Source organism: Schistocerca piceifrons, chromosome X (genome assembly GCF_021461385.2).
Source record: "Schistocerca piceifrons isolate TAMUIC-IGC-003096 chromosome X, iqSchPice1.1, whole genome shotgun sequence".
NCBI classification, from domain to species: Eukaryota; Metazoa; Arthropoda; class Insecta; order Orthoptera; family Acrididae; genus Schistocerca; species Schistocerca piceifrons.
Genome location: NC_060149.1, coordinates 86832005 through 86853278, shown reverse-complemented (window position 1 = coordinate 86853278; position 21274 = coordinate 86832005). Strand labels below are relative to the sequence as shown.

General features: G+C 37.2%; 1 protein-coding gene across 1 annotated transcript in view; it reads left to right on the top strand.

Annotated features, from left to right (window-relative positions):
* Positions 1 to 21274, top strand: part of LOC124722186 — a 260469-nt gene that overhangs the window by 180767 nt on the left and 58428 nt on the right. The window contains exon 10 of the mRNA XM_047247385.1: positions 11261 to 11350. Within this exon, the coding sequence (XP_047103341.1) occupies positions 11261 to 11350 (90 nt within the window). The remainder of the gene's footprint in view (positions 1 to 11260; positions 11351 to 21274) is intronic.

Genomic DNA, 21274 nt, shown 5'->3' with positions numbered 1-21274 from the left:
TCGACTGACATCTCTAGGGATGCTGAAAGACGACATCCGACGCCAATGCCTCACCGCTTTACAGTGCTGTTCACAACATTATTCGTCGACTACAGCTATTATTGAGGAATGATGGTGGACATATTGAACATTTCCTGTAAAGAATATCATCTTTGCTTTGTCATACTTTGTTATGCTAATTATTGCTATTCTGATCAGATGAAGCGCCATCTGTCGGACATTTTTTGAACTTTTGTATTTTTTTGGTTCTAATAAAACACCATGTCATTCCAAGCATGTGTGTCCATTTGTACCTCTCTATCTGCATTATTCCGTGATTTATTCAGTTTTCAAATTTTTACTGACTTTTTGATCACCCTGTATATCAACAACCGTCTAGGTGGTTGCAGATCATCAATAGTGTCTGTTCTTTTGGACACGTCCCAAAGAACAGACACCATATTCATAAAGTATATAGTTCTACATTAGGTAGACAGGCAATCATTGTACTGACCAAGCATTGTCATGAGGTAACAACGAAGTCCAGATAACAGTCCAGGAGAATACCACTCTTGTAGGGTTGTTGCCAAAAGATACCCCAGAGAGCTTGCTGTAAACATTAGTCATTTGACAAATAAGACTGTGGAGGTCTGCAGCAGCCCTTAAATCTGCCACAGCTGTTTTGCCATGTGACCTGGCACTGGCAGATGTGTCCTCTCAGGCCATATCTCGTGACCTGTCAGGCATACGCAGAATTACATCAAGTGATCCATTGCTACATCTGGAAAAATTACAAGATCCCACTCCCCCTTGAACCATCATGGCTAAAAGATGAGGTAAGTGCAATCTGGAGCAAATGCTGGAGTGCAGCTTTAGGTGCTTTCAGTAGTGGAGCCCCTCCCAGGTCCAATGCTGAAGAGGCAGGAGCTGACAGTAGCTTTGACTTGCAACATTCTGCTGATTCCAGTGAAAGCTGTGGGTCTGACATCAAACTGGGCACAGGCTGGATGACCTCTAAAGGAGTGATGGATGATTTCTGGAAAACTGGGAATGCCTCAGATCTCATCCTGGCACCAGACCCCACATCTTCTGTTCTTGGTCCTGGGGCTGGACAAGGTGGGTTGCTCCTGATGGCATGCAGATCCAGAGGTTGACATTGCATGAATGGCACAACTGACACCTTGTCTGCCATTGTAGGTACTGGCAGTGAGTGAGGCAGGTTTCCCTTGCCAGTGTGGCAGATCCAGAGGTGGAGCTTGCCCCAGATGGTTCAGAGATATCAGATTCCAGTGCCAGAGAAGGATGCTTCAAGTTTTATGACCACCAGGACCAACTGGCAGCCTTGCTGAGCAGTGATAGAGACACATTTTCAGCGATATGTATGTCCAAATGTGTCCACCCAGATAGGGATTCCCACCTCAAAGGGTGTGGTAACTTCTTCTTCTTGTAGTGATAGAGGTTGCAACACATCTGTCAAGGAATGATGAGAGTGTCCATGTGAGAGTTCTGCCAGGCTTCGATGATGGGTCAGTATGACCTGGTAAGAGGATAAAGAAGTAAGCAGTGCAGAATCAGTAGGCTAGGATGGAAATAGTTTTTCCATCTGCAATTTAAATGTTTACACAAAATGTTGAGTCATGTCAGTAGATGCAGGATGCAACGTAGTTCTGCTGAGCTTGATCACATTCCATATGCAAAACCAGTGAAACCCAGTGGAACAAACTGTGGTCCATGATTTGTGACCATAGTTTGTGGGGCTGCTTCAATAGGAAAAACAGTGGCCAGGGTCTTAGTGCTATTCTCTGTCATGCTCTGTTGCATTTTTATGATGTATGGAAATGAAAATATGCATCTATTAAAGTCAACCACATTGCCCAGTGGAATGGAGCACAAAGACTACATGCACCTGATCCCACAGCTGTGTAGGGATAGACCCTGGCTTGTAGGCTTGGGGTACGGAACCTCTCAAATCATCTTAATTCAATAATAGAACACCTTCCAAAAGATTTATGGCATGGCACTGTAAAAAGAAACAATGAAGTTCCAAGAAGACTGCTGATAGAAAGGCCTGTGGCCAGCCAGTTTTCACAAATTGGCAAACCTGCCTCAACAGAGGATTGTTATTTGTGGCTGCTGAAAAATTTCTGGAAATAGTGGGAAATCCTTTCACAAAGTGTTCCAATTGTGAATCAATGTGAAAATAAATAGTCTTTTGTTTCAAACTTCCTGGCAGTTTAAAACTGTGTGCTGGACAGGGACTCAAACCTCTGACTTTACCTTTCAGAGGCAAGTGCTATACTGGCTCAGCTGTACAAGCATTACTAATGACCCACCCTCAAAGCTTTACTTCCACCTTTACCTCATCTCCTACTTTCCAAATTTCACAGAAACAGGAGAATTTTCATGAAGTCTGAAGTCTGGAAGGTAGGAGATGAGGTACTGGTGAAAGTAAAGCTGCAATGATGAGTCATGAGCCATGCTTGGACAGCTCAGTCAGTACTGCCCCATGAAAGACAAGGGTCCCAGGTTTGAGTCCTGAACTGGCACACTGTTTAAATCTGTCAGCAAGTTTCAAATCATTGCACACCCTGTTGCAGAGTGAAAATTCATTCTGGAAGTCTTTTCTTAATCAGATTCCTCATCAAGACCTGTAGGCAACTTTAATAGCACATCTGCATTCACATGTTAGACCAATGTACAATAATGGATGAAACAGTGGTTATTTGAGAAGAAAAGAGCCAAGTGCTGTAACCTCTGAGATATCAATTCAGGCAAGTTTGGCTTGGGGCCAAATATGGACAACAGCTATGGTCTGGGACGAGATGAAAATTGTTGCCTTACTGGAAAATGTGGAACTTCTGGATGACAAAGACAACTGCCGATGCCTCATTCCTTATCTGGGAATACTTTTTGTGTGCTGTGGTGAATGTCTTAGAGGCAGACACAATAGACCATCCAGAACCATTTTGGTACTTTGCAACGGAACAGCCTTGACACCATAGGGTGATGCATCTGTGGCCTACGCTAACATTAAATACACTCAATACAAGACTGGAAGTTGGAGCATTTTGACTAGCTACATTTAGCCTAGTTTTCAAAAGGACAGATAGACCTGCTGGAGATTTGATATATGCTCTTCCTGAGTTCTCCCTCACACTGCTATATCTTTCAGATTACTGACACATTATGGAATACTGGCAATAGTTTGTTCCAGAAATTTCTGGAAGACTGCTGGTGCATTAGCAGCACTGAAACATAAACTGTTATGTTGATAGAGGCTACTCAGCATTTAAATTCATTTGTTGCCCGCCTCTCGCGTTTTGCTTTCAATTTGTTTGTAATTTGTACTGAACTGTATGATCACTGTATATGCATACATCAGGTCCAGGATAAGACTTACTTTATTTGATTTGGTTTCTTTAGCTCTTTCTGACAATAATGTACTCAGTTTGATAGTGTCCTGCATCCCCTAGTTTTTCCATATGTGACATCATCTTGGCTGGTTCTGAAATGATGTATTTGTGATCACCAGAAAAAGTTTTAAAAATTTTTGTTCTCTTACATTTCCAGTTCCTAATCCATACCTTCCTTTCACTTCAGTTCTTTGTGTTTCTCCTACCTGAACATGTCAGCCACTCATAATAATAGAGGTACTCTCTGTCTTCTGCGTATTGCAGAACTTTCTCAAGTTGTTTGTAGACTTCTGTTTATCATCACTATATCCCTATGTTGGCCTGTATCCAGTCATTCTGTTTTGATCACCTTAGTTTATTACATGAAGATTGTCGCTCCTGAAACCCTCATCATCTTTCCATTTAATTTCACCCACTCCTAATATGTCTATTTGTAGCTTTTTTGTATTGTATTTATTAGTCATGTTGTCTACAGAAGCATCTTTTCCATAAGACATCAGACAATTCGAGTTAGAAGCACACTTCTGAAAGTGATTTCTAGGCATACATACAATAAAACAGTTTGTTCGTTAAATATTTGTGTAACACACTCTATAAATTTAAATATTTTTCAGTGGAGTAAAAGTAGTGATGCTGTAAATATGACTTTAGAGATTTTGCAAAGGTTTTGATGTCAGTAATAACTTTTATGTTTTCAGGAAGTTTGTTGTAAAGTTTATCTCCCATGTGGAAAGCACCATGTTGGCACAGAGACATGTTGATTTGGGTTATATTTAAATTTTTGTTTTGTTTGGTAAAGTGTATATCACAGTTTTCTTACATTTTGCCGTCCCTACCTGTTACATTTATTTTAAAGAATATAAAGGTTTCCATAATCTATACACATGGTAATGGAGGAATACCAGATCTTATAAACAGAAATTTGCAAGAGTCTCTAGGTTTGCATCCAAAGCAAATTCCAAATTCTAGTTGCCCTTTTTGTAGTTTGAAAGCGCTATTAGCCGTTGTATAGTTTCCTCAGAAAGTGACTCAATATTTAAGGCAAGAGTGGAAGTAGTCATATTATGCATTCATTTCTGTTTTGTCACTATAGCATGGTTTCAGTGTGCAAAGAAGGTAACATGTCTTTTTCAGTTCTGCATTAAGGTATTCAATGTGCTTATACCATTTTACATTGCTGTGCAGTCAAAGTCCTAGGAATTTGGTTTCAGTGCTGTTACTAACTAGTTCATTGTTCACAAACAATTTTATATTCTGGGTAACCGCAGCTGTTGAAAGGCATGATGTCAGAAAGAATTCCGCTCACAGCTGATAAAATTGTTGTTTATTAAAACACAACTGGTTTCACAGCTTTAAGCTGCACCATCAGGTGGACAATGTTAAAAGATCATAGGCATACCCATCACTTCCAATCTGTGTATAGTAACTTTTGACTAGGAGCAATGGGTATGCCTATAATCTTTTAACATTGTTCACCTGATGATGCAGCTTAAATCTGTGAAACCAGATATGTTCTAGACACCATGTAGTTTATTTTGGTAGAATTGTGGTGTCATCTGCAAATATGATTGTTTTATGTGCATCCACATTTAAGTTGAGATTATTTATGTTACTGATCCTTGAGGTATTTGTTTATAGTCTGATAAGTGCTCAGATAGAGTTTTTAGATGGATATTTGTGTGCTTGATGCGCACTGCCTTCACCTCCCATTTTATATTCCCCAATTTACCTCAGATTCCCAGTGATCTAACATTCCAAGTCACCACTCCCTTATATATTTTCTTCGCTGTAAATTTATTTTCATTTCACTTACTTTTATTAATCCCCTTGGAGACTGTCCCCAGCTAGAGATCTAACAGGAGACTAATTTAGTTCTGGAAAATTTAGTCACAGAAGGATACATTATAGATACAAATGGTTTGCAGTAGTGAGATGATTTATGTGCTAGCTTTTCCTTGCTTTCTCATTCTACTCAGATAGCTGGGATGATTGTTGCCATCTTCACCTGTCTGTATTTACTGTATAGCTGTACTGACTTTGTCTTCAGTTATAGTCAAACTACAACTGCTGCTGTCCACTTGTAGGTTAGTTTATTTAAGGTCTGCCACAAGTATCTCATTTCCTCAGTTGCACCCAAATCTAGGACGCATTCCCCTATCCACCACCTTGGGAAACACCAGATGCAGGAGGAAACCAGCAAAATCCCAGATGAGGTTTCATGCTTAAACAATATAAGAATTTGAGCCAGCTAATGGAAACAAGTTTTTATATGCTGTATTTCACAAAGCACACTTATATTTTGCTACTGTCAACATCATCACCAACAGTTAACTGTGAGCCTGGTGATATTCTAATTATATTATTCACAGTCTTTGAACACAATTTCTTAACGAGTTGGACAGTTAATTTCCTATAGTTATGAACATTTTGAGATCTCTGTGAATATTACACCATTCTGAAGATCTCAGAACTAATTATCTGGATACTTTAAAAAATGTGATCAGTGACTATGAATAAAGTAATTTAAATATTTCAAGGGTCACTATTAACTATTGGTGATAGTGTTGCAATTAGTTGTGCCATTTCCATGGTATGACCATTTAATGATTTATAAAATAGTACAGAAACTTTGTGGTGCAGTTGTTTGCTTGTTTGTGACTTCTGCATTTTACTGCATTGACCTGAAGATGTTCATTGCTGAACAAAATTAATTATCTCGACCCATAAACATTTTTTATCTAAAACTGTAAATAAAATATTTTCACCACTTGAATGATGTATGTGTTGCATGTGGAGAGCAGAAAATTAGACCAAGAGCTGCATATACGTGATGCAAATTTTGTAAAATATTTTCAGAAATTGAAATCAGAAACTGAACTCTTCAATTGCTCAGGTAAGTGGTTGCTAATGTAAGACATTACAGACTCATATTGTGATACCTTGGTAGGATGGTAAGAGAGCTGAGTGCAGTGGAAGAAAAGTTCCAGCTACACGTGAATCAGTCACTTCTGGATTTCTTCCTTATAAAGGAACAAGGCACACAATTTCATATTTTGCTAGCAAATCTGTGGAATATTTTTTTCTTTGTTGCTCACATAGATAAACTAATATGGTATCCATCATATTTTGGCCATGGGACATTTGTCATCTTCAGATAACTCTTTGTGAGTATTGGCTTGCTTCAAAGGGACATAATGATGTAGTCTTGTTGTCCATCCAACATCCACCATTGGGATCAATAAAATGTGCTCAAGCTATCACATGCCGGTGTGAAAAATCATGTATTATCACGACCATGCAAACAACTGAAGAAAATGGAAATGTGCCAGGGACAAACCCATCAAATTAAACTTATGACCTGCCAAATCAGCCATGGCTGAGTACAGCAGAGAAATGGACTATAAGATGCAATGTAAGAAGACAAATGAAAAGACCTATCCTCCTTCTGAGAAAGTATGTTTTGGTGTAATAACCACAAACAGCAAAGTTTGCGCTCAGTGAGAGTACATGGGCTGCTATGCCATACAAGGGCATTTCATCACTACACCTATGGGATTGTGGTGTGGTTTCTTAGAAGAATTCCTACACTTCCTTCAAAGGTAAATTCACATGCTCCATGTTTTGTGCAATTGCTGGCACTTTTACCAATTTAGCAACAAAACGCATTTTATTTACAGTGTCCCATCTCCAGTTGCTGAATTTCCATAAATGTGAAGCTTTATGAAGTGGAAAATAAACATGTTTTCAATGTAGTAGGCACCATGTGCTGATTAAGATAGTAATTTCCCGTAATTTTAAATACAGATAAAATAAGATAAATACTAGTAACTAATATCATCTATGAAGTTGTTCATTAGTCAAACTTAACAGTTAGTGTAGCATGTGCTACCTTGTTTCTGTTATTATATTCGGGTCTCTTACTATATAACTGAAGGTTCTCCTCCATCTGAACTCTATGGAATGAATTAATGATTAATTGGTTTAATATTTTTTAGAAAAATGTATTTTATCCTCATACACTGTTATTTTTAAGCAGTTGAACAGTTCTGTACACAGTTTTTTTATGAACCTGAATCAACATTTTTTTTTTACTTCACATTAACGTGGAAAACAAAAATAAACTATATCCTCAATGAAATTTGTTTGTTTGCATAAGAAGAGATTAGACAGAGGCATCTAATGCAATATACATATTTAATGGTTGACAGTCCTTATCTACTGATGACTTTCTTTGCCTGTTTAAATCCCATTTTCATACTCATCATGTGACACAAGATGTTACAGTGACTGTTTTCAAGAAAAAATCTATCCTCTGGATATGTTGCTAGTGATAATTTTGGAAATATTTTAATAGCTTCTTCTAACTGTGAATCAAGGTTTGGGAAGGTGCTTAGGTTCAGGGATACATACTCATTTTGAGTATGTACAATGTCTGGTTACAACACGTAAATAACTTGAATTGGAGACTGATGCTACATACATAGGCTGAGCTGTGTCACAGTTAATGCATAAGTGAGTAGTTGTATATAAACAATTTACTATCAGTCTCAACCATTGGTAAACATTCCATGAAAAGGCAGTAAATGCCAAAAGATTATATATCACCCATAGGCATAACTTCAACAGGAAAGTTGCTTAGCCTCTGTGAATGTAGCTTGTCATATCATGAAACTGCAGGCTGTATAAAATAATAATAGTAATAATAAATGGTTTATCTGTCCATAATAACTTTTACAGTCATGGACATAATCTGTTTATAAACATATGAGCATTAATAACAATTTAAAAATAAGATAAATTATACACAACAACATTAAAAGTCTTTGATGGAGCACAAACATTTATCAATTAACAGTTGCTTTAATTTTCTCTTAAATATGTTTCCATGTCACAGATTTGTGCTATTTGGTAGTCTGTAATAAAAATGCCTGCCAGCAGAAAATGGACTATGATCTGTTGCTCTTTTATCACTAAATTTTATGTGGTAATCCTCTCTTTTTCCTGCATTATAATTATGGATTTCACTGTTGATTGTCCTATGCCCCACATTTTCTTTTACAAACAGTATAGTCCTGGGAACATACAATGAATACACTGCTAGTACGTTATGCTTAATAAAGTATTTTCTACAGGACTGACATTTAATAATATTAGCTATTATCAGAATTGCTCTTTTCTGGGCTCTGAAAGCTCTAGCCATGTATATCGGTGGTGGTCCAGTCAAATCTCGATACCATGTTGTAGGTGGGAGTGTATAATTCCAAAACAAATTTGTCTTAAGACAGGTGGTGCTATTATGCAAAAAAGGCATTAGCAGGTAGGAGTTACATGAGATTTTTTTACACGTGTAGCTGATGTGCTCCCTCTATTTAAGAGGTCCATCCACTATAATATCCATGAATTCATGTTCAGCAGTTGTTTTAACTGATAACTCTGGCTCAGTATCCACTTATCTTGATATATAATTTAGCAGAAACTCCATAAGAATTATCTTGTCCTTATTTAGCACCAGTTTGTTTTTGGTGAGATATTCTGTAATGATACTAATGTTCTCTATGTTATTTTGCACTGCTAACTAACTGTTTTGTAGAGCTCCAGATTATGTAGGAGGTATCATCAGCATAATTAAGCAAATTTGAATTTTGTGGAATTACTACATCATTGACATACACAATAAACAAGTTCTATATGATTATTTTACTGTATATGTCCCATATTTGTATGTTACAACTTAACACATTGTCTTCTGTCAGCAAGGTATGATCTTAACGAATGTGATGCCACTCCTCTGACTCCATAAGTTTCTAATTTATATAGAATAATAGACTGATTTGCAGAGTCAAACACCTTGGACATGTCTAAAAAGGTGTCAAGAACTTTGTTTTCATCTTTAACTTTATTCAAGATCACTTGAAAAACTGTAGCTACAGCTGTTATTGTACACCTACCCTTCCTGAAACTATGCTGAGAGAGTTTTGATTGATTGTACTTCGAGAAAAATGATTCAAGTTGGTTAAGAAGTAGCCTTCACAACAACTTACTAAGTACTGATGTCAATGAAATAGGCCTATAATTTTGTATATCAGTAGTTCTTCCCTGGTCTTATTTCAGTGACTTTTAAAAAGTCAGAAAATGACCCCTGACTGAAAGAGCTGTTTATTAAATGTTGTAGTGGCTTATTAATTCATTACTGCATTCTTCCAGAAATTTGGCTGCGATTTTATCCCAGCCACTGGATGTATTTGCTTTTTAGTTGGAAATGGTTTTCAGGTTTTCCAATTCTGTAACAGACCTCAGGAAGAATAAATTACTGACACAAGTGAGATTTAGCACCTGTGGTGGGTCAGTCACATCCTCCATACTCATCTTAATAAATTGGTCTAAGAATCTCTCACATACTTCCTTTGGATCACTCAGCAATTTTTCATTGCCTCTTATTATGTTATTGCACACTGCATTATCACTCCCCCTGCTTTCCTTATTTACTTAACTCCATGCTGTTTTGCTAACATTATTGGATTTCTTCATCCGTTCTGCATACATATGTGCTATTAATGTTTTAACTGCTTCCTTGTAGGGTTTTCTACAAGCTTTGTGTCTAGATTGGAAGTACTACAGTTTGGTGTCTCTAACAGAAATGTACAAATTGTTCATACTTTCCTTTAATTTTATCACATTAGGGGGAAGTTTAAGGTTCTTAGAACTGTTCTAACAGTGATTTATACATCAAAGACATGGAAAAACTTGACTCTATGTGTGCTAAAACCGGCAATTGATCACAAAATATGACAGCTGCTCAGTATCACAGATATCTTACAAGCACTTTTGTGATGGTCTGTATTGCTTTATCATGAGTGTTGGTACAACACTGCTGTTTCATACAGTTCATTGACATATGTAATGTGTTGAACAGTAAGTATGTGTTGCTTTCTTCAGACTGCCTCGGAGAAAACACCATATACACCATCTGAATTAATAGTGTCCATTATGGATCTGAGGTAACAGTATGTTATGTTTTTACAGTAATAATTGATAGCATTCAGTTACAATATTTATCCTATGCACAACTCTACAACACATTTCTAGTGACAATGCTCTCATTATCAGGTTGTTAAACCTAGCTCATGAAGTTCATTATGCTTAACTAGTATACACACCATCACCTATAATGGGCTCCTTCATGCAGACAGTGGCGAGCAGTTTACAGCAAATAATCTTTTCCAATAAGTGCCCCTTATTATGACCTTCAATAAAGCTCAGTTGTGCATTAGATTCTTTGGAAGTGAATTGCATCTCCCAGAGTACTGTATTTGGCATTGTTCCAAATGTGTGCCCAGTATGTTACCATATCCTGGGGACTCTGTTACTCCGAATTACAGATACTGTAAGTACCAACCATTATATTGTGAAGTTTTGATTACAAGCTATCAAGAATACCATTCTATATGATCTCACAAAATGTCGCAGCTCCTATCAAAGTATGACAGCTTCACTATCAGCTTATTTAGGGAATATTGAGTTACTTTATTGTTCTCAACAGTATATGTTTTATGTCATTGTATATCATATTTATATCATTTCTAATTTAATTTTGATGAGTTGTTTCCAGTGCTCCAATTTTAACTAACAACTGTATATAAAACTATAGCAGCATATAAGACCTATGTCAGAATTATAATAGTATTACTTACATATCTTATTCTTAATTTTTTCTTTTTTTCCTGTGTTGTAGATTCTGTTTATTTCATTCTCTCTGTCATATCATTTAGTTCTTTTCCTGAACCACAAAATGGGTCAAATACTCAATACTTATTTGCTGTTTTTCTGTTCTGTCAAACCACCTTTTAACTGAGTTTTGTGTGTCACAGGTAAATGAGCTGGAACAGAAGGTTAATGAAGAGCATGCTTTGAGGTTTTCCCTTGAAGTTCAAGTTAACAAAATGAGATATGAATTACAGGTAATTTCTGCTTTGTGATGCTGAGCAAATTACTGGCCCATTTAGCATCTAGATTATTGATAAAAATGCTGTTGCCCATGTGTGATTTGTTACATTTAGTTTACTTCATAATGAACGAAATAAATAATTGCCCCTTTTCATAGCTTTATGTAAATTTCAATTTGTTAACAGTCAACAGTTAATGGATGCAGATACTCTTTTTACAGCTACACAGTTTTTTTGTTGAGACATATTTAAATCATAGATCAACAGTATTAAAAGAAGTTTACAAACACATCCTTTGGAGTCAATGTTAAACTGTAAGTTCGCTTTGCCTGGTTGGATAACAGGTGTGGATTTGTGACACACGAGCTGCAGTAGTGGCATTCAATTGAAAGACTTGCACTTGGTCATTGAGCCACATCAAAATAATTAATCTACAAAAGTTATTACCCAGAGCAGTGTAAAACATCCAAATTCCCAGTCCTCCTAAAATCTGATAAACCACCCTCACATTCTTCCAGCCTGTCAGCCCCACATCAGACTTTAACAAGATCATTGAAATTGTCCTTACCTAACAAATCCATAAGCACCTTGCAACATACCTATCTGTTCTCAGTACCTAGTGTGGCTTTCATCCCAACTATTCCATTAATGACTATTTTTTATCTTACTTACCTTGTCACCCATCAACTAAATAAACATAAATCTGCCATATTTATCTCCCTTGATATCCAAAAAAAGTTTGTCTGAGTGTGGCATTCAGGACTGCTTTTCAATCTAAACCTATGCACTCTCAGTTAATTATGTCTGACTTACAGCATGCTTCCTTCATTACTGTCCTATACAAGGCACAATCAGTCACACCTGCTTCTGCATCTTTCACCCTAATGCTAGTAGAGTGAAAGATGCAGAAGCAGGTATTCCATCCTACCTCTTTCCCTCCGTGCCCCCCATTTTTACATCTTGTGCACTGCATACATTCCCAGTGCTCAAACTCTCTCCCCCAACTTACTTCCTGCAACATACCTATGATACTGCCTACCTAGCTACCTGCCAAACCCTCCAATTTTCCCATGCCTCCCTCCAGCATCACTTGAATCTCCTGCCTGAGTAGTGTAATACATGGAAACATCAAATAAATCCTCAGGAAAGCCAATCCTTTATCTTTGGCCGCAACACTAGGTGTTTCCATCGTCCATCCACAATCACCTTATTTCTCTCACCAGCGCAGTGAAGTATTTAGGACTAACCCTTGAGTGAAAACTAACATGAAATGCACAGCTCATTACCAGCCAACACATTCTTCTCTTCTTGCAGCATGTTTGGACCCAATACATAATTCAGAAAATTCAGTCCAGGCACCCAACATTCTACCCAGTAATCATGAATCCAAGTACTAAATGCATATCCTCACCTTATCCATCCTCTCCTGCCAGATTGTAAACCAACTCCCATTTCCTATTGATGAAATCCATCCAAAGATACATGCTTCCATCCAGCCCTAGTCAACAATATCCACCTCATCACACTTCTCCATTTTCTCCATCCTTGGTCCTCCCCATCAATAACTGGTAGTTGCTTCTTGTGATTTCACAGGACCCTATTGCAGTGCTCCTCATTGCACCTCTATCAGTAACATTTTCAGACACCACCAGCATCATTATTATACCATAAAAGCATCTACATCATATCTGATTACATTTTCACTTTTATGGAAATTCATTAAAAATTTTTAAAACTATAATTTTTTTCACTTAAATATGTGTTTTTAAAATCAGAATTTATTTCACAAGTTTTATGCAGTTAAAAAAATTTAAGCATGTAAAACCTTTTACTGAAAAACATTTTTGTCTTCTGCCACCACTCCTCCTCATGGGAAATTGAAGTATAAAAGAAAAGGGAAAAAAGAGAAAAAAGAACATTCATTTTAAAGGCTGCTATTGAAAAGGGTCTTTGAAAGTTCTCACTAACTTATTAGACAGAAACTGTGTGAAGTGAAGATCTTTCACAGATATATAATAAGTTTCCTTGTCATATTTGTGCCCAATTGGCATATGAAAGATGGAATTTTTGTTCCCAGTGTTGCAGTGTTGATTATTAAACAAATAAACCACACACAGTCCATAAGAAGTTATCATCTTCCATTATGTCGTAATTTGGCCTTTCAAAGTGTTTACATTTTGTATGTGGATAAAAATGTGTATCAAATTGCTGGTTCTCCATGTCAGTTCTCTATAATGCATTGTACCATGCTGTTTCAGCATTACAGCTCAATTTCAGATTGTTGTATTTATTTTTAACTGAAGGGTTGCAGAGAAGCATTTTATTATACATCCATGTTGATTAGACAGATACTTACCTTTGTCTTTCCCTGTTTTGTTTGATAGTTTTATAGTTAATAAGCACAGTTCCAGTAGTTCCACAGTCTATCATCTCTTAATTCAGTGAATATTTACTTAAACCGATTGAGCCCTTCCTTACAGGACACTTATTGTCAGTACTTATCCTTCAAAAGTTGTGGCCTACTCATCCACAATATCAGACATTTGATCATGTGAAGCTATGACCCATTGCCTACATTCTCTAATAATTGCAGCAATCATATACTGACAAACCAACCTGATGCTTTTGAAACTTTTCTGTCATCTCCAACCCTACAATATGCTACTATTAAGATGTGTCTGGTGAGAATGATGATGTCAGAAGATATTCTTTTTCTGACTGCCTTCCTGCTAGCTGCCTGTTTTCACCTTCTCTTCCCACATTCACTACTCATACCTACAGGTCCTATGTGATTTTTTTCCCTCAGTCCTTACAGGTCATGAACATTGTATAGAGAGACTCTTGCTTTTCCTACTATATGTTCAGTACTGCTCCCCCCCCCCCCCCCTCCCCCCTTTGTTTTCAAACAAGTACTTACCACATAGTTTGTAATTACATTGAAAGTGATTTAACATAGCTGGAAATTTTCTGTTGAGGTATTGTATTGTATTGTATTTTTATTGATCCAGGCAGCTGTACATATGATATTGGATAGGTCAAGGGAGCTATTTACAAGTAATTTTTACAAATTGATTTTTACATTATTTTGTAGCAAGGAAATTATCTATCTTAAACAAAACCGTTAATACAAATCATACAAATGTAAGGTTGTACATACGATATTGGATAGGTCAAGGGAACATATTTGCAGGTAATATTTAATAAATTGATTTTACATTATTTTGCAATGAGGAAGTTAGCTATCTTTAACAAAACAGTAAATACAAATGTTGTATGGTAAAATACAAACAGCCAATACAAATGTAATAGTAAAGTAGTCCAGTGTATTTCATAGACATGCACAGTATATAATTTTCAGACCTAACTGAACATTTATCATATTTTTTACATTTTTAACCCCTTTCAAAAAAATGACCAACTGCATAAAAGCAATGGTCCAAGAGATATTTTTTTAACTTATGTGTGAAGGCTCTTGGGTTCTTTGTTGCTTTGATTTCATTGGGTAAATTATTATACATTTGTATCCCAACATTTAAAACACTTTTTTGGTAGCAGGTAGTTCTGGACTGAATCATATGTAGGTCAGATTGCTGCCTTGTTGCATAGTTATGAATATCTCCATTGAATTTTAGTGTGCAGTCATTGTTTAACAGGTATGACTTGACGAATGAGACGATATTATAAATGTAAGCAGAGAGCAGTGTCATAATGCCATTTGTTTTGAAATGTTGTCTGCATGATTCGTTATGTCTTAGATTACATATTATGCATATTGCCTTTTTTTGCATTTTGAAAATATATCTACCTCCAGGTGAGTTCCCCCAAAATATGATTCCATACTGTAATGTAGAATGGAAGTAAGCATAATATACATGTATGAGAACAGATTTTGTGACTGATTTTTTGAATATCCTTAAAATGTAACACACAGTTGAGAGCTTTTTTGAGATATAATTTGTGTGAGTCTCCCACTTAAGATTTTCTGCAAGCCATATGCCAAGAAACTTGATTTAGAATCACATCAGGCATTTCTTGTTTTTGGGATGAGAGTCTGAAGTTGATGTACGTTGTTTTCTGTATGTTTATAATCAGTTTGTTCTCATTGGACCATTTGCTCAGTGACGACATAAGCAGTTTAATTTTTTGGTTGTGGTCCTCTGTATCAGTACCCGTTATTAGTATACTTGTGTCATCGGCAAATAGTGTGGTATGTCCTGCAGCAAGCTTTGTGCTTATATCATCAATGTATAGCAGAAACAGTATGGGTCCCAGGATTAAGCCTTGTGGCACACCATATCTAATAGGCATTGTGTCAGAGGTGTGGACAGTAGATTGATGGGTGGTTGTATTCTTTTTTTCAAAATTAATTTCAACTTTTTGAAATGTGTTTGACAGGTAAGATTCTAACCATTTGTTTGCAATTCCTCTTATACCTTTATTTGATAACTTCTTAAGGAGTATGGTATGGTCAATTACATCAAAGGCTTTGGACAAATCTAAAAAGATACCAGTAGTGATTTCCTTATTATCCAGTGCTTTTAAGGTTTTGTTGAGATACTCATAAATAGCTGTGGTAGTTGTCTTTTGCTTTCTAAAACCATGCTGGTGTTTTGTCAATAAGGATAGTTTATTAGTAAAGTCTTCCAATCTGGTGTAAAATACTTTTTCAAATATTTTTGAGAATGGGCTGAGTTGTGCTATGGGCCTGTAATTGGCTACATCATTTTTAGAGCCCTTTTTGTGAAGTGGGGTAATTTTAGAAGTCTTTAGTAGGTCAGGGAAAACTCCATTTGTAAAGGATGCATTTATTATATGGGTTAGGGGTTCTACAATGGATTCTCCACATTTCCTTACAATTAAATCTGTAATATTGTCACTACCACTGGAGTACTTATTCTTTAGTCCTTTTATAGCTGTAAGTGCTTCAGTATTGGAGACTTTGTGAAGAAACATTGATGCCTGTACTGGTATGGTTTCTGTTAGTGTTTGGTGTTGAGTATTTGGTGTGTGGCAGTTGTTCTTTATCAGGTTTTCTGCTATTTTGCTAAAATAGTGATTAAAACGATTTACTATTTTTTGGGGATCTGATGTGACTTCATCATTTAGATTTAGTTTTAATGTTTTGTTTATAACATGCTGCTTACTGTTTGTTTCATTTTTTACAACTGTCCACAAGCCTTTCATTTTATTGTTAGATTCCTTTATAAATTTATCATTGTATAATTTTTTTGCTTGTTGGATAACTTTCCTGTAGATTGCAAAATAGGTCTTACAATATGACCTAAACTGATCATCGACGTCATGGTGTTTCATGTGATTTTTTAAGTCACGCTTTTTTTGGCTGGAAATCCTTATCCCTTTTGTTACCCATGAGTTTGTGTGTTTGTTTCCGATTTTCCTGGATTTCAGTGGAAATGCAGTATTGAAGTGGTGGAGAAATGTTTCATGGAAGGAATTAAATATGTAGTTTACATCATTTTCTTTATAGACCTCTGCCCAGTTTTCAGCCCTTTAACAGATAGTTAAAAAGCCTTATATTATCATCATAAAATTTCCTTTGCATTTTAGTTATTGTGGGATATTGCCCTAAGTAATTTAAATTCGCTGTTAGTATCTGGGCTTCATGGTCACTGTAACCTGTGCTGATGACTTTGATTGAGTGGTGTAGTTTGTCTGTGTTTATGAAAATCTGATCTAGAGCTGTTTTTGAATTTTTTGTGATCCTGGTTGGTGTGTTTACAGTTTGGGATAGGTTGAATGAATTTGTAATATTCAACAATTCATCTTTGTTTTTTCCAGGTGTGAGGAAGTCAATATTAAAGTCTCCACTTATTAATAGATTTTTGTTTAGTGAGTGAATTTTTGTGAGTAGTGCTTCGAGGGAGTGTTTGAAGGTTTGGATGTTCCCATCAGGGGCTCTATATACAGTCAGTATCAATAGGTTATAGTCTGTTAAGATAATTAAGGAGAATTCAAAGTCTGTTTCTATTTGCATATTATTGTACTTTGTGAGGCTTTTGTATCTTAAATATTTTTTGACATAGATTGCTGTTCCACCTCCCTTACTTTTGTTCTGACAAGAATAACCAGCTAGAGTAAATTCGCCAAGTGGGGTTTTTTAAATTTTGTCTTCTGTTAACCAGTGTTCAGTAATACAGAGAACATCTAAGTGTGGCTTTGTTTTTAGGAAGAGATCTATTTCTAGTAACTTATTAAACATTGACTGCACATTATGGTGTAATATTTTAAAGGAAAATAGTGACTGTTTTCCAATGGAATGATTTTTGACACCACTCACTGGGTTTTCTTGTAGTTTTGGTTCATGAAAATTTTGCTCTGCACCTGTTTTCCTTTGGTTTGCTGCTAGCAGGGAGCTACTGGTGTTCTTGCCCATAAAAAATCCTGGCTGTAGGCTGGAGGTCTGCGTTTTCGTGTTGAAGACCTTGTCACAGTTTCCAGTGGTACTGATTTGGAGTGTGGCTGCACATTTTTTGCTGTTTCCACTTGGATGTCATGGGCTGACTGATTTGTGGCACTTGACGAGATATTTGCATAGGATGTTGGTGGTGACTTAGTGCTGACTGTGGACACCTTCTTCTTTTCTAAAACTGTTTCTGGTGTTTTCCTTGATGATGCTGACTGCATATTCACTTTTGTTGTTGTTACTGATGGCTCTTCAGCTCCTGGTGTTGCTGTTGGTTCAGCTGGAGTATTGCTCATTCTTCTGAGATTGTCCACCAAATTAGCTTCATTGGACCACAAATATGTTTCATGTCCTGGTGTAACACATTTTATGGCACTTCTTGTTACCAGTGGACTTTTGATGGCATTCAGCAGATTAACACATAGTTTCTTTTTCCCATTTTTATGTAAGTGAAGCCCATGCCTGGTGAAGTCTTTCCGTTGGAGGAAGCTATTTACATCTAAAACTCTGATGTGTTCACTGTAAGATGCCTTCTGCATCAAGTAACTGTTCATTTGGTAGATTTTGCAGTTTTCATTTGGCATGTCATGTCTATATGGTATTGTGCGTAGAATTAGTTGTGTGTGCCTAGTTTTTGCGATCGTTTCATCTAGTGATGTCATAAAACCACGTTTTGATCCATTAATATCGTTTGCACCAGCTAAGACGACAACATAATCATTTTGTCCTAGACTAGACATTTTGTTTTGTATATTGCATGTTGTTTCTTTGAATATAGCATTTGGCTTTATCAAAGATGTAAATTTATAGCCGGTTGTTGAAATTTCGTTCAGTACTTTTGCACAGTTCCTACCGTGACTATCTGAAAGTAACAGTACCTGTTTTTTGTTATTTGTAAGCTGACTCATGTTCGTGTTTGTTTTCAACTTACTGCAGTCATTTTTCTTAACCATTTTTAAATTACATGAGAAGTGTTCAGAAGCACTTTGTAGGTTACCTTTATTTGCTGTTTCACATTTTTCATGTTCACTCTTACCTTTGTTTACTGTTTCACATTTTTCATGTTCACTCTTCTTCAATGGAGCGTCATTTCTTTTGTTAGTACAAATATTTAAAACAACATCACTGTACAAATTTCGAACTTTTTCCTTATGTGGCGGTTTAGAAAGGTTTTTGATCATGCTTTCCAGTAGCAGAGCATGTTGTCTTGTGACTTGAAGTTCTTTCTGCAGTGTTTCTAATACATTGGTTTCGCGATTTTCACGATACATTCCAGTCGCATCTAGATAACCGTTGCACTTTGTTCCACAAGCACACGATATGTTTTCAAGATTTACTTTCGCAAAGCAGTGTGGATGATGCCACATATGCATCACTGGGCAAGTTCTAATACCGCTTTTTACTATTTTATCACACGATATGCACTTTGTAGACGCTAAATACTCATAGTTTACCGGGCGATTTATTACTACATCAACGCGCACCGCCATCTTCACAGGTTTTTCTCCTTGTCCTTTGATAGTCCCCTACTGCTTAATAAAATGCAACTGTGATCGAATTATGAAAAAAGAAATGAAGTTTGTTATATCTATGCTGAGGCAAACTAAAAAGGATAAGATAAGGAATGAGAGGAACAGAATGGATGGTGGTGTAAATCTAAGTGTATTGGAAAAAATCCACTAAACTAGACTAAGATGGTATGGTTATGTAAAATGGATGGAAGAAACCAGGATAGCCAAGTAATACCTTGAAATGAACATAAATAGTAAAAGATATGTTGGGTTATGGTTGCCAAGAATGTTGCTGAAAGTGGCATTGTTAATGATAGGATCCATGAAGAAGAGCTGTACAAAGAAAGAAAAAGTTGGAGGGGCTCATCACCAGCATCTGTGAAACAGAAGCTGCAATTTGAATGTGGTGACTTATCACACAATTCACAATATATGCTTTTGGCTAATTGACACATTTTCATATGATGTTGATTATAGGGCACTACTGTTAGTATTTGGATCTTTTCAAATGAGGGTTTGCATGAGTTTTTGGTTTTGGGGTTCTGTGTTTTTGCTGGCCCTTTTTTTTACTGTAAAATGAGTTTTATTGCCTGGTGAACAAAGTAGTATCTACAGATGCATTACAATAAATAAAGTACGCAGTAATGAAATGGCAGTAACTGAGCACCAGAGTTTACACACACACCTGGACAGCAACAGTGGGAAAACAGTGCAGGCCAAGTCCTGTAACAAGACAGTTCTTCAAAACAAATAACAAAATAGTCCTAATTGGCAAGCAAAACCTTCCCAGATCATGAATGATGCAAGAGAGAGTGAGCCACGCTGCTGGTGTGCAGCCAGTCCCCTAGGGCTGGTGTGGCACTGACTGTAAGTGAAGCAGGCACTCTCATTCTGGACTCTTGACAGCAGTGCCAAATATGAACTCTGCAGTTGTGATAGTGCCAGCATAAGTGGACACACTGCTACATCACTCCCTTCCCTTCAGGAAGCTAGTGCCGTGGGTATCAGTGGAAAAAGATGGAATGCCAAGCTGGTGAGAGGACTGCTGCCAGAGATGGACTGGTGCGACTGAAGAGGGCACGAGGTCAACCCAGGTGGCTCTGCAGCAGCAATGGTGACATGACTGCAGCTGCATGTTAACAAAATTTTCTTCCATTAGCACTGTATGAGGCATCACTTTTGCAGTGCTGCACAGTCAGCTGTCTCCAGCCAGAAGTTGCCTGTATGCTGGCAAACCAGGCATGGTAGTGACACTGCACATGCTGGTGGTGCGGAAACAGCTTCATCAGCGGTGAGGGATGGGTGCAGCAACAAGAGAGGCTGATAGTCACATCTCAGTGTTATCAGCACCCAACAGTTCCTTGGGTGAAGACACACCCATGACCTCTGGCCCCTGGAGAGGGGTGTCACATGAAGGCAAGCCCCCTGAGAGTGTCTGCTTTTGCATGCATCGTTATGGTCCTGTAGGTGCTGAGACACAAAGACAATACAGAGTTTGCCAATGAGTCCACCAAGCACTTTTTTATCTCCTTCTAAAAGGTGTGCAACATACCCTCTGTGTCCCCATTTGGTTGTGAGTGTAATGCTATAGACATGTGGTGGGCAATATTGTTGCGAGCGCAGAAATCTTGAAAAAATGCTGATGTGAAGTGCATGGCATTATTGGGCGTGATCATCCAGGACAACCCTTTAGTCACAAAGACATGGGTGAGAGCCTGAATCATAGCTTCTGTGATGGTGGAGCACATATGCAGGACATTGGGTAATTGGACAGTGTGTTGACCACCAAAAACCACATATAATGACATAAGGGGCTATGAAGTCAGTGTGAATGTTGACCCATGGGCCATGGTGTGAAAATTCTTGGCAGTACAGCCTGCTGTTCAGTGCTCTGTTTGCCCTCACAGATGATCCTCTCAATCACTGAGTTGATGATAGGCCAGTAGACTGAACACTGCACAAGCACCTTCACGCAGATCATACCCCAGTGGCCACGATGTAAGA